Consider the following 14,032-nt stretch of genomic DNA (forward strand, 5'->3'; position numbering starts at 1 on the left):
TAAAGCAAAGGAAATTAGCCAGGCGGCATGTTCAAAAAATAGATTTGGTTCTCATCTGCACTGCTGTTGACTTCAGGCTGCTGTGGAAGCCAGTAAATTTACATGATCTCAAAAGGAAAAAGCACTGGACAAATTCATGGAACTGAAAAGAATAAATATACCTACCCACAGTTACTACAAATCCACCACCCCTGGCTCAGGAGTTTTCATCTGCAGGATCCTGGGACAGTATTTTGAGGGGGTATTGCTATATACTTGCCTTGTTCTCATACCCTTCCTTGGACATGATCTTACAGCCATTGATGGAGAAAGGACAATGAATTAAGCGAGCTTTTAATCTGAGATAGTCCTGCCCCACTCATATCCTAATTGAATCACACTGAAAGACAGCGAGATCCTCACTATTGACACTAGCTATTACTGATTGTCACAGCAAACAGCAGGGTACTGTTAGCAATGATTTGGTCTAGTAGAATTAAATATTGTCTCACCTAGATACTGTGGCTCATCACCCTCCTCGCTCAGCTCATACTCAACACGGAATCCAGAAACTGTGTCAGAAGCAGAAACCCAGGAGACAACAAAGCTGTTGGCTGTGATTTCAGTGACTGACTCTGAAGTAGCAACCACGGGAGGAAGGAGAGTTGTCTCTCCTGAAACAGTGTTGCCTATAAGAAAGAAGACAGAGGGGTTTAATTAACCATTGCTACTTCTGTGTTAACTGGGATGCGCAAAACAAAGACTTGGGTGAAGGAGATTAGGTTTTTCTGGATGCCTCGTTGTTCAACTTACTTGTCACTGCTGTGGTGCTGGTTGTGGTAAAATCAAAGCGGGTGACTTCTTTGTGGCCGTACCGCTGAACACTGATGAGCTGTCCTTCATATATCACACCAGGCTTCAAGCCTGAGATGGTGTAGGAGTTCTGGTAGCCGGGGACGGTGGCTTCCTTCCACTGCCTTCCAGAGTTTTTCTGCAAGAACAAGGACACTCAAACAGTGAGAGACTGCCTAGCCTGCAAGCAGAGGGATCTCAGGACCTAACCTGCTACATGGTTACCAAGCACTTTTGATATTCAAACACAGATGTGACTTGGCTGGCCAGCTCAAAGTCAAAGGAGAAGAGAAAGGTATGCCAGAAAGCAGGGCTAATGATATTTTGGGTGATTAAGTTTTACTGGGATAAAGTGAAAAACTATGTAGCATTGAACTTTTTCCTTTAAAAGGAGCATTATTTGTAATACATACACTACACTAATTCCTTTATCAAAAACGCATTCAAGCATGAAGGAATGGCTGGAAAATGCCTATTTGAAGGCTGTTCACAACAACACTTTAAGCCATCATCTGAAAACAATATACAGAAAAGTCTTTCCCTTCTACCCTGTGTTTGAACTCTATGCGAAGCTCTAAAATAATGCTCCATCCTCTGAGGTTTGTACTCCAGTACATTAAAGTCCATTTCATTCAGGCCTTGATCCAAGATACACTGAAGTCAGTAAAAAGATTTGAGTGCCTTTAATGGCTTTGGATCAGGGCCTTTATTGTTCTCTTAATAACAGGCAGCATTGAGGTACTAATGTTCTTAATCATTAAGTGGTCTTTTGTGAAGATGTACTCAGGGGAACTGTAACACAACCCACCTACACTGGGTAAAACTAATCATTCCTCAAATATGAGTGAGCCAACAAGCAGTGGTTAACCAGCTTTGGTTTAGATTTTACAGAAGATGGGAGATGACTGTTTATTTAGTCCTATGCTAGCTGTTTTAATGTTCATATCCTACTCATTTTTACCTCCTCATTAATAGGATAAAAATCTATCCCAGTTGTCTCTGGATATGCACATGGTACTGAAACAATGTTTCTTAGGATGAAGAAGCTTCCACAAAGATTTACATTACTTAAAGTGAGGAAGGATGCAAACTTGTCTGCTTACTGTGCTCGTGCTTTGGTTAGTAAGATACTTCATGAACACAGTGACCAGTAAAGTTTGGGCAGGAAGACATCAAGTGTTTATACAGCACTGGTTGTCTTTGATCTTCAGAGTAATTGTTGACCTCGGCAGGACAAGGACATTGAATCAGCCACTAAAGTTTGCTGAAATTGTGTCAGCCACTGGTTTCAGACACAGAATAAGCCAAATAAAGTATTTTTGATGAACAAATTATGATGAACGAGGCACTTACCGGTCTCCAGCGCAAAATGTATTTGGTGATGTGAGACCGCTCCGGAGCATTCCACTGGATGGGGTGGGAGTTTGGCTGATTTGTACTCTCTGTGATGATCACCTGAACAGGCCCAGCTGACCCTGAAAAAAAAAGAATTGCCATTTTTAACATACTGGGGATGCTTTTCTTCTGCCTTCATTGTGGAGTCATGAAGAAGCAAGACAGTTGTACAGCTCATACTGTTTCTATACATGGGAAATAAGTTATATTGTCTTCCTATTTTTAATGCTTCATCACTACTTGGAAAACTCATGAATTAGAATATATTTTGTGAGGGAGTTAACATGTGCTGTTTGGGTTAATCTCCTGTGAGTTATCAATGAAACAGAAAACTGGAGCAGTCTAGTACAGAAAAAGTCTGCAAAGCAAAGTCATATTGTTCAAAGAGAGGGAGCTTCTCAGCAACTAACTGCTTTCATCAATCAATATATTCTGCAATGGGAGCAGGGAAACAGATGAGAAGTGTCTGCCAGATCCAGGTCTAATCTTGTGGCATGGTGAGGGCAAGTTCCTGATCTGACACTGAATACACCCTGCAAAAACACACTAGCCTTTTACTATTTTACTAAATTTCTTAATCAGTTAATTTGAAACACTGAATTTTTGTGATTCTGTGGAGCACTCCATAGGTAATGAGGCATGTCTTCTGCACACAAGCCACACCAGAAGTGCTGGTGGAAGTTTTGAGAAAAATCAGGCCCATAAACTCACAAAAAACACAAGTTTAGCAGTGCTCTGATGCTTAAGACTAACAATTGTATTTAGCTAGATCAGGCTCAGGCCTCCACAAAACTCTATAATAGAGAAGAAAACTTCTTCTTTCAGTCCCTCCCAGGCTCACTGGGGAGGTTTCTCCAAACACTCAGCAGCACTGTGCTCGTGTTAGTTCTCAGAAAATCCCAGCAAAGAGAAGTCTGGAATCTGCAGGCAAGTGTCTCAGTTTAGCCATTAAATACCTTCACCCTACCCCCACTCCCCATATTTCTAATTTTAATTTATTTGGACAACTGTGTAACATATATACCTACTCCATATTTAACAGGACTTCCAGGCAAACAAACCTGTGTCCACACGCAGGAAATTTCAAAGCTCACCTAACCCCAAACCTACATGCAGAAACATTAGATTGGGTTTATTTATACATTTTCATTTGTACAAGTCTAAAGAAGCCCAAATCCCTGGTCTCCAGTCTGGAGGCATACATATTTCACATAGCTCAGGGAGATGTTTGTTTAAGCAGTCTGACAGGAGTCACTGAGGCTCAGCAAGCTCCAGTAAGAAACTAAGGAAAAAAAAGTCCAAAGAAGGTCTGCTTCCCATTCCTGCCCCCCTTAGTTCACTGCCACAAAGAAAGGCAAGTCCATAGATCTGTCTGCCAAGCATCCTATTCCCTTGCCTCTGCCTCATGAGCTGTGTGGCCATGGATAGGAATGCAGTTGGTTCATTGACAACTGGGTATAGCTCAGGTTCAGTAGGGTGCTGTTGCAAAGACCTTCTATATGATGTGCGTGAAGCAGGTCACAGAGAAGAGGTACTCACCTTATTTATGTGAAGCACGTAGTTACAACAGACTTCCAAGGGGGTAGTCCCCTTCTACAAGCAGGGGCACCTATATTAAAACCCTCTTTCTGAATGAGCCTCACACTCCCTTTCTTACCTTGCAGGGCACTTAGGAAATAAATACAATGCAGCTACTAAGTGGACAGATGCTTCCTAACTTATCTTAATATAAAAGCAGAGAATCAACTCAGCCTTGAAGCTGCTACATCCAATCTTTACTCAGTTCCTCCACATTTATGATCAGAGATGTGTTGGGGAACCAGTGACTTGAGCATAATCTTCTCCCAATAGAGAAGCCACAACAAAGCCTTAATATTTCATCTTATTCAGATTAAGACAGTGGTAGTTGCAACCTTAAACAGGAAAGTAGAGTTGTTCCTCTTATCGTGTTCTGTTCAGGGAAGTGAAACAGCACAAGCCAACAAACAGGCATTGCCTGTCCCTACAAAGATTTCCTGGAACTGACTGGGCAAAAGTTCAAATATTTAATTTCTTCAGGGCACTGATCAGGAAAAGTGTTCCATTCTGTGGTGGATTTTGCTTCTGTAGTGAGTGGAAAAGGGAAAACTACACAAATAAGTTTTAAACAATAGAAACTGAAGGTTGCAGGTGTGATATCACTAAATACCAAGAGGCGATGTAAACCCAAGTTGTCATGTGAACTGATAGCTGTCCTCTAAACTAACCCTGGCCTCAAGAAGAGCTGTGGCCCCTTCTTTATAATCATGATGCTTGTTTGTGTCTGCCAAGGGAGTGGGGGAAATGGTTCTGTTGAAAAAGGAAACCAAAAAGAAATAATGTACAGAAACCTGAACAGGTGAGGAGCAGAAAGATTGCTTCCTCATGTCTTGGCAGATGAGTTTGTTATCTGTTGGGTTTCTTACCAGGATATGTCTGCAGAGGCTGGCAATGCCATTCTCCAATACCACGACCATAGCAATAGCACTGGTATCTGACACCATGGACGTACTTCTCCCATGAATCTCCAATCTGATAAAAGGTGCGGGTTTCTGAATCCTGGCACTGATCTGGAGGCACAAAAGAGACAGTTAACCACTCCATGCTACTGGAACTACAGTGAAAAGTCTATGCTGAACTTGGAAGAGTAAGTCACAAGAGACTTTTACACAAAGAAATGTAACAGGAATGTTTATTTGCAAATACAGTTACATAAAGAGAAGGTGGCAACAGAAATTGAATCTCAAATTGAGGTTCTTGATTTATCATTGCATGTGTTAAGTTAGATACTAGGGGCTAGTGATCCATTTCTTAAGATACTGTTAAGTACAGGCTGTCCAACTGGCAAGCTTCCCAGTGAAGTCAGTGGGGTGTTCCTTCAAGAAAGGATTTATTTTGAACTACCTATTGTGGTGCCTGATTCTCCCCCAGTCAACTAAGTCCATCTCTCATCCAAAGCTAAACCATGCTGCTCTCAAGGAAATCGATGGCAAAATTCCTACTGGCTTCAGCAGAACTCAGTTATACTTTATAAGTCCAAAATGACCCATTAATTTTCTGCAGAGTCTTTCCAGATTTACCATTGTATAAACCAAAGGAGGACAGTTCACATCCTGAAATCAGCTTAGCTAGTGTAAATACAACACAGTACCAGTGCTTCAGTAAACTTTCCAGTCTGAGTTACACCTGTGTGTCTGGCTCAGTGGAAATTTTCAGTGAGAACTACCATTATGCTTGTTTGGATAAACAAGAGCCTTGTTTAGAGACAGCCAACAAAATTAAATTGATTGCACCTTTACAGATAGCTGAAATCGTCCCCTCCCCTTCTTTCAAAGTAGTAATTTTCAGCAGCTTTACAATCCAAGTTCCTCCAGTAAACCTGTACAGATATTGCTGTAAATACAGCAGAACTTAACCACTAGTACTTTCTAATAGATTTTCTTGGCAATAGTTCAAAGCTCTCTTGGATTTAGTAATTGTAAACCAAACAGCCAGGTCTTATCTTCCAATCAAGGTTCACTAGGGAAGGGGGGGGAGGCAGAAGAGATGAAATCTCCTCATTCCTGCAGAGAACCATGATGGTTTTAGCTAACCTCCAGAGCACTATTAACACATGTTCTCATCCTGAGCTTTCTCTCTTTGCCAGAATAAAGGGCAGCCAAAAAAAATCAATTTATCCAAGGTAAGTTAATATATGCTGGTGCTCCTTTCTCAGTTCAATGAGGAGACCTAAAGATTTTAGGATAGAGAAAGGAAAGAAAACTGATCCTACCATTAGTACCTAGCTACACATTATGAGTGCTCAGTCTGAGAGCCCTGCCTGCTAGGCTGACAGCTCAGGTACCAGAATTCAAACAAACCGCCCCAGCCTGGAGCTAATATGCCCTGTTAACACAACCTGATACATTTTAAAAGCTATGTTGCCACAATCCATTACAACTGCATCATCATCAACTTCTTCCGTGGCATGTCTTATCTCCTTAAAATTAGGAATCCCCTTTCACTTACCCTCCAGCAAATCCAGCGTTACTTCTACTTTTGCAGTTGTGGAACTCAGGGCAGATGAGTGGGCAAAGACAGAGTCCAATTCACACACACCAGTTTCACCACACCATAACCAGTTCCTACACAGCTACGGCCTGTGTTCAGCAAGTGGGAACAGCTGGTGACTTACCAACAGGATCGCATTTCCACCTCCCTCGGCCCTGGCCAAAGCATGTGCAGTTCAGCATGTGCCCCTCATCATGACGCTTGTGGAAGGTCTGGTTCACATCATAGGTGATACCATCCACAATGCACTGGTCTGTTTGAGAAAGAGCAGAGACACTTTTGTCAGCAATAGCTCTAAGTGTTAAGACAAAATCCTTCTGCTTCGCACATCATTCCTTCCTCCTGATCAGCTTTCATAACAACCTCCATTCATGCAAAAAGGAGCCCTCCTGATATCTGTGACCATCACAGATTAGTGCTGCATACACACCAACTGCTCCAGAGTTCACTTATCAGCAGTGTGCAAATAAGCAACACGTGCAGAAAAGAGGTCTGAAGGATGCAGTCCAAAGTACTACGTGTTACTCAAGCTACAGAACTGCCTGGTTGTTCTTGTTGACAGATTCTACATGTGAAAGAAACCTGAAATGGCACACTAATTCTCTCACTACCTCCACTGAGGAAAGTCTAGACTGAAATACCTCAGTGAGTACTGTCTGAAATCATTAGAACTACATTAGGAGAAAGGGACTACTCCAAATTCAAAAAGATCCCATGAAGAGGTACAAACATCCTCATGATCTTACTCTGATGGGTATCTCTGTTACACTTTGTAGTAACCTGAAGAAAGGAGAAGATCTACTACACATCCAAGATACTACTGGTGCCTACTAATCCACTAGTCCCTCAAAACACAGTAACCAGATCCCATGCTGAAGCACAGTGGTAACAGTCTATTAGTTTCACTGGTGACACGTCAGTCTGTGACCTGGCCCACAATTCCTCACGCCAGTCTAATCACAGCGAGGAACAGAAAGACAAAACAAACAAGAAAACCACCCCAGAAACATGCTGTTTTGTTAACTGAGACCCAAGAGACCCAAGTTCAGTTCCGGAGTCAATCACAGACCAGCTGTCCTTGGGGAAGTGAGTCAGTTAATCCCAGGCCTTCATTCCCCATCATACTTTCCCACACCACAGGCACGGCGTCAGGATAAACCAAGCAGTGCTCAGACCCTCCTGTGGGCACTAAGGATCTTCTCTGGCTGCTATGTTTAAACAATTCTACTTAGATAACCTTTGCCTTTTGAAAAAGCAAAGTATCTCTACCCCCCTCATCAAGAAAGACCACTTTAACTTCAGAATGAAACTGCAGAAAACTAGCTGTGTATGTGGAAAAAGGAGTTTCACAAACCAGAACTTCTAGCAGTGCATTTCTCACTGTTCTGAAGTAAATGCATTAAAAAAAAAAAAACCCCAAACCCTCCCAAAGCCCTTGAGTGAGCCTTTCCCTATAAATTATATATCCCATTTCAGCAGTGGTGTTAAGAGTCCTTTCTTGGCTGCTTGACAGCAACCCCCCTGCCTTTTCCAGACATGAAGCCAATGCTGTGAGCTAGCTGTAGGATGATCGAATGTCTGTGCTTTTAAGTCTTCTTTTTTTGGTATTGCTTAAGCACTTCTCCACTTGGACCACTCATATAAGTAAATAAATAACGAGTAATCTCAGTGCTGTCTTGCCAACTTTTCATATAGATTAGCCAAAGGGGCTAATCCAGCACAGAGGAATTGAAAATTTCACTACAGAACAATATAACGGGATGGTTCTGCATTCAAATTTCAGGCTAAGTCTGGAGTTTTGTCTGTTCGTGAGAAGGGGAGGTGTCTCTGCTGAGCTCATTGTAAAGTCACAGTGGTGGTGATCCTAAAGGTAGACAAAAGGAGGTAGGGATACCTCCTGATTAAGCTCATCAAGTTTTGCCCCTGCTTGCTAGCCTGCAAAGACTAAAATAGTACTTTTCCAGCATGTAAACAAGACAGTAACTTCACATAGTCCCTCTGATTCCCTTTTTCCCAAAGAAAAGTTTGATAATATACAGTTCTTGAGCCTGGGCTCGAGCTCACAATGACGGAAAAGACAACCAATCTCTCCCACCCCTCAAAGAGTCTGAAGTGCCGATATCCACATGAAAATCAGTACCTCTGAGCTGGGAATAGGCAATGCAAGTCCATTCTCCGCGGCCATTTCCTATACAAGTACATCTCATCATGTGGCCCATGTCGTGTTGTTTATCCCACTGGTCCCCAACGCGGTACATGACACCATCGTTGGTTGTGCAGATTTCTTCATGGGCTGGTTGAGAAGAAAGCAAGAGGATACTTTAGGTGGCCAGAATTAACAGGATCTAAAGGGCTTATAGCATCTGCAATGCCCCTTCATACCGTGTAGTGGTTTCTGCATCTTAACAAGGAAGCTTTAGGCACCCACTCAATTTCAAACAGCATTTTTGCTGGGTGATGACATTGTCTGAGCGCAGATCCCTTGTAGGAGCTCATTCATTTTATTTTTCATTTAAAAGCTACTAGAAATAGCTTCTGTACAATGTCCAAGAGGTGCTGTGTGAAAGAGCCAGTTCTTGTTACATACATGCCTTTATATGAACATAGCCATTTGAAGACCTGGGTGTTCCACAAGCTGTTTAAGGACTCAGATGCCATCAGTTACCAAAGGCCTTTCATTTGAGAATTAGTAGTCATGTTCCCTCCCACACGTCCCCTCCTGACACCATGGAGATGGGCATGGATTGTAGGAATGAAACACAATATTGATTTTGATATTACTGCCATTTTCAGGGTAACGCACTGAATCTACAAGTACAAACTTATTCCTAATTACAGATAGGGCAAAAGGACGTGATAAGCCATGAGGGAGAAGCTTTGGTAGATGCAAGATAAAAATCTCACTTGCTACACAGCACTACAGCCCAACACACTCTAATGGATCTACACCGGTTTACCAGCTGAGAAGCACACCTACCACTGGTTTGTAGCAAAGTAGTAATAAAAATTGCCTTCTCCTGGTGTTGCCTAAGTCTCTACTAGAGGTGATTAGCATGGAAAAAAAAAGGACAAGACAAGACTTCAGAAATGCCTTGAGGGGTTTTGAGCTGGGATGCAGCTCATTGGAAGTCATCAATAACTGACCAACGAGAGACAGTTCTACTTTCCAACTCAAAGAACCACTTCTAGGTAATTCCATAACCCCATTATGGTTCTCAGCCTTACCAGCCATAGGGCAGAAACCAAATTTCTGGTCAGCATCATAGTTCTCAGTGGTTCCACACCATTTCATGTTGTCTCTCCGTCCCTCAGAAGTACAGTCAGTGTAGTTGCGGTTGTTGTACAGGAAGGGGAAGTGGCACAGAGCACCATTGGAATTGCCACCACGTGTCTGGACCAAAACTGTACAAAAGTGAAAAGAAAACAGATGCAGATGAAGCCTGCACTCTCCCTTAGCACACATGGAAGAGCTTGGAAAACAAACCACTAGCACTATTTTTTCCCATGTGTACCCTGTATATTATCCACAGACATCTTTTCTTGGCTTTAATTAATTCAGATCTGGAAACATAAACCCTGCACAAGGTCAGTTCAGTTCAAACATTGCTTTGGAAGGAGTTGTGGAGTCAGCCATGGGAATTCCTGGGGAATAGGGAAAACCAAAGCTTACTGTGTTTGGGAAGTAGCTTTGCAGACCCTTTGTGCCAAGGTCTAGGGAATCAAATAAACTCACAGTTCTCAGCATATCTGTATTATCTCACTCAGGCTATTACCCAATCGTGCCCTTTGGCTTAAAGTAAAGCTTTAGCCCTCAGGAAAGGGTTACAATTCAGTTATGGATAACAGGACAAGTCAAAATACCTCTGCAGGTTGGAAGCTTCATGTTTTTCAAGCAGCAGTGGAAAGAGGGCTGTAATCTACCTGAACTACTCACCTCTTGAGCAACAAGAGGTTGTTTTACAGATTTGCTTTATTTATATTTGCTTTACAAATAATGGAGAACAAGGTGGCATTTGCTGAAGTTTTTCTATATTGGTATTTCTCATTCCCCATAGAGTATTACAAGAAGTCTCACTAAAACAAGAATGTGTGTGTGGATAGGGACAGTGGGTATTTTTGTTTTGGGATGTTTTTTGTTTGTTTTTAAAATAAAGAATATTGTATATGCTGCAGAGGAAGGCCTGACTTATCAGAAAAATACAACTGAATTAGAACAGAATAATTAAAAAAAACTCTATGCAGAGTAAGAAGCAGTATTTTCATGTGGGAATGTGAAAAATTCTCTCCAAGGTCAGATCCCAGAGAAGCTGTCCGGATACTGTTTCATGGATATCTGATGGGCTTTCCAGGAAGTGCAACCACACAGGTAGATCTGTGCTGTGAAGGGAACACTGACCATCCAGAGACAAGAGGGAATGCTGCTGCATTAGTCACACACCAGCTCTTGATCAGCGATCACAAATCACATTAAGATCACTGCTATATATGGCAACCTGGCTAGACAGTCAGGACAGAGGGAGTGACAGAGGACTGCACAAACTGTACTCCATGGATATCCTCTTCTTCACAGCCTAATATGGGCATTCATTTAGTAATTCAGCCAAGCAACCGCAAAGTCTAAGAACCCTTTGGACCAAAGCTCTATCCTGACAAGGTACTCCTGGCTCTAAGGTCAGCTCAGGGGAGAGAGAACAGGACTCAAAGGCTACACCTGTATCACCCTGAGCACCCTCCAAAGATGCCAAGAGCACAAAATTGCCCTGACACCAGGCAGCCCTCCATTCACAGGACTGCCTTGCTGCTGAGGAATGGCTAGAGTCCCTCCAGACTGCTGGAGTTGTTCAGGCAGCCTGTCTCTACATTCTCTGCTCCTTCCTTCCTTTGTGCATGAGGGTCACACGCATGTGAAGATCCTCTGAGAAGAACTTACCGTTCTGCTCGGTACAGAAGGAGTACCTCCTGTCCTGCTCAAAGTTGGAAGTGGTGCTGCACCAGAGGTGCCCATCTGTGCGGCCTTCAGTGGTGCAGGAATAGAAAGTCCTTCCATCGTATGTAAAAGGCAGAACACAGGCTTCTCCATCAGAATTGCCACCATATGTTTGGGTCACGGCTTTAAAACAAGCAAATCACAGCATTAGACTCTGGCTTAAAGCAATCCCCAAATCTTAGGGCTCTGAAACAGCAATAGCTCCTCTGGGCCAAGTGACTGGCTGCTGTGAACCCACACTGAGTGCCACAAACCTGGGCCAATACACACCAACAGATGACTTAGCTCCACAGCTGTGTCATTCTTTTACATTCTTTTCCAAACATACATTATTGCAGCTCTATTTGAACAAAGTTATTATTATTGCTCCCCAAGGCCTCTGCTTTCTCTCAGCAGGTTATATATAACTCATTGGGAAATGTTTCTGCCCTACAGAACCAAGCTTCAAATAACCAAAACAACTATTTCTTCAAACCTTGCACCTTTTTCCAACATGTCTTCTTCAGAAGATATTTCTAATACATACACAAAAGGATTCTACTTGGAAATTAAACCAGAAAGCAGTCCCAAAGATGTCACTGGACTGAACAGACACTGAACACAAACTCATACCTATTTCCTGGCAGCTGACTCCATTGCCCAGGCAGGTACAAAGCATTTGCTGGCTGCCCTGTGTCTTGAGCCACTGCATACCCACAGAGTACACCACTCCATTATCAGTTATGCACTGGCCATATGGCTGAGGCTGGGGCTGTTGAGGCTGAGGCTGGGGCTGGTACAACACATTTGTGACACTAGGAGAGCCAGATCCTGCAACAGAATGTGGGAGAAAAGCGAGACATTACGCACAAAGCTGAAGAACAGAAAGCTTCAATTAAATGCTGAGATAATAAAACCTTGGGCTCTCCATCAGATTGAAGGCACAACTCTCTTTGCTTGCCTAGACACATTTTAATTATCCCACTTAGCAAACTTGAAAATTACAAGGACCACTCTCACTTCTGCTAAGAATAGCCTCTGGTTTCCGCCACTGTAGAGTGGCTTTATAAAGGATCAAGAGAACCAAGTACTTTTCACAGGAATAATTTAGAAACAACTTTTTTGAAAAAAAATTTTAGTTGAAGGAAATATCGAATTGAAAAATCAAGATCAGTGACAAGACAATAAAAAACTACTAAGGAAGGAGGGAGATAAGGCAAAAAAGTATTAATTTTGAATTTTTCATTGAAAAAGAAATAAATCACAAGTGTATTCATTTACTCTGGAATTTTTAAACTTTGAATCAAAGCTTTTGATCTAGTATCATCTGGAATAATACTGAGAGACAAAGAGGCTTGTTGTCTACATTATGGAAATTTTTGCTAATGATTCCCACAGGAATCTCCACAAATTCAGCTCTGCTGAAATAGGGAAATAATAATGGAAACAAAATATTGGCACTCCTGAAGCTTTGCGTGTTTTGAAGTTTAGACCTTTTGAGAGTTTGAAGTTAACCTGATGGTACAACAGTTAAAGGTCATTTACCAAGAAAAATTTAGTGTAGGTACTGCAGGAAAACAGAGAAGTTTTACATTGTATTCACCAATAGGAAACCTAGATCCTTAAACAAGAAAAAAAAAATTTAGAAGCTGAAGACTTTATTATAAATCTTGGACAAAAAATACATGCTACCTATAAACTAGGTAATATTTCATACCGAAATTACAAACTATCTAATGTACATGTATTAAATAGCATTGTATACATTCCTTGACATTTCTGGTTTTTAAAGCTCAACCATTAGTAGCTGTATTTATCTTGTCAAAGAAACCAGATGGTCTCAGTGGAGTTTAAATTAAGGACATTTCAAGAAAGTTACCCTGAGGCAAACACATAAAATTCAAATATTAACTTGAAGTGTCATGCTTCCAAGACAAAGCTAGTAGATACTTCCTGTGGATGCACGGCCCTAGATGTGATTTACTGCACTATGATTGTGCAGGCAATCACATCTGTATGTGCAAGCTCCAGTTGTGTACAAAAACAAGGTATAAATTAATTTTATCTACACATGCACAAACAAGGAGCATCTCCTGAACTCTGACCCTCTTTGTTGTTGATCTTTCCCTGACAAGACTCTTAAGTACCTAAATTAGGATGGACAACCCAACTCCAAGTCCTAGCCATCCAAAATATGCCATTCCTTGTCCCCTCCCCTACCTCACACACTCTGATGCTCCACCTACCAGTGCTAGTTGTCTGCAGGGACGTGTGCCTTTCACATTTCCATTCACCTCTGCCGTTACCGGTACAGACGCACTGAAGCAAGTTTCCACGGTTATCCTTCTTGCTCCACGTGTCTCCAATTCTGTAGGAAGTCTTGGTGTCATGGTCATTGCACCTATCTGAATAAGGAACACTATTGTTAGCTACGTCTGCATCGGATGGCTTCACCATGCAATTTATAGTATTGAACCACCAATGCCATCAAACCAGCTTATATTTTAAAGCCTTTATCAAGAGCCCACCTCATTTTCTGCAGCCCACTATTACAAGTCCTATTATATGCACTAAAGCCTGCATTAAACTGCGTAGGCTGAGAGCATATGACAATCCTGATGCTTTAGTCTAAGGGAAAACTCCCATTTAGTTCCAGAACTACAATTTCACTTTGCAGCCATTGTCAGAGTTAGCATCGTAACATTCCCAGTGCAAACATGGTGAGCTATGTTCAAAATCAATGTGAAAAAGCACATTCTGGATTGAAAACAT

General features: G+C 41.9%; 1 protein-coding gene across 1 annotated transcript in view; it reads right to left on the reverse strand.

Annotated features, from left to right (window-relative positions):
* FN1 (fibronectin 1) overlaps positions 1-14,032 on the reverse strand; it is a gene marked incomplete at its 5' end in the record, with an annotated part of 54,067 nt that overhangs the window by 33,795 nt on the left and 6,240 nt on the right. The window contains 10 exon segments of the mRNA XM_010176793.1: positions 492-668; positions 793-970; positions 2,185-2,306; positions 4,671-4,814; positions 6,419-6,547; positions 8,435-8,587; positions 9,520-9,696; positions 11,225-11,404; positions 11,894-12,091; positions 13,507-13,665. Coding sequence (XP_010175095.1) covers positions 492-668; positions 793-970; positions 2,185-2,306; positions 4,671-4,814; positions 6,419-6,547; positions 8,435-8,587; positions 9,520-9,696; positions 11,225-11,404; positions 11,894-12,091; positions 13,507-13,665 — 1,617 coding nt within the window.

Source organism: Antrostomus carolinensis, unplaced genomic scaffold (assembly GCF_000700745.2).
Source record: "Antrostomus carolinensis isolate BGI_N321 unplaced genomic scaffold, ASM70074v2 scaffold10381, whole genome shotgun sequence".
Taxonomy (NCBI): domain Eukaryota; kingdom Metazoa; phylum Chordata; class Aves; order Caprimulgiformes; family Caprimulgidae; genus Antrostomus; species Antrostomus carolinensis.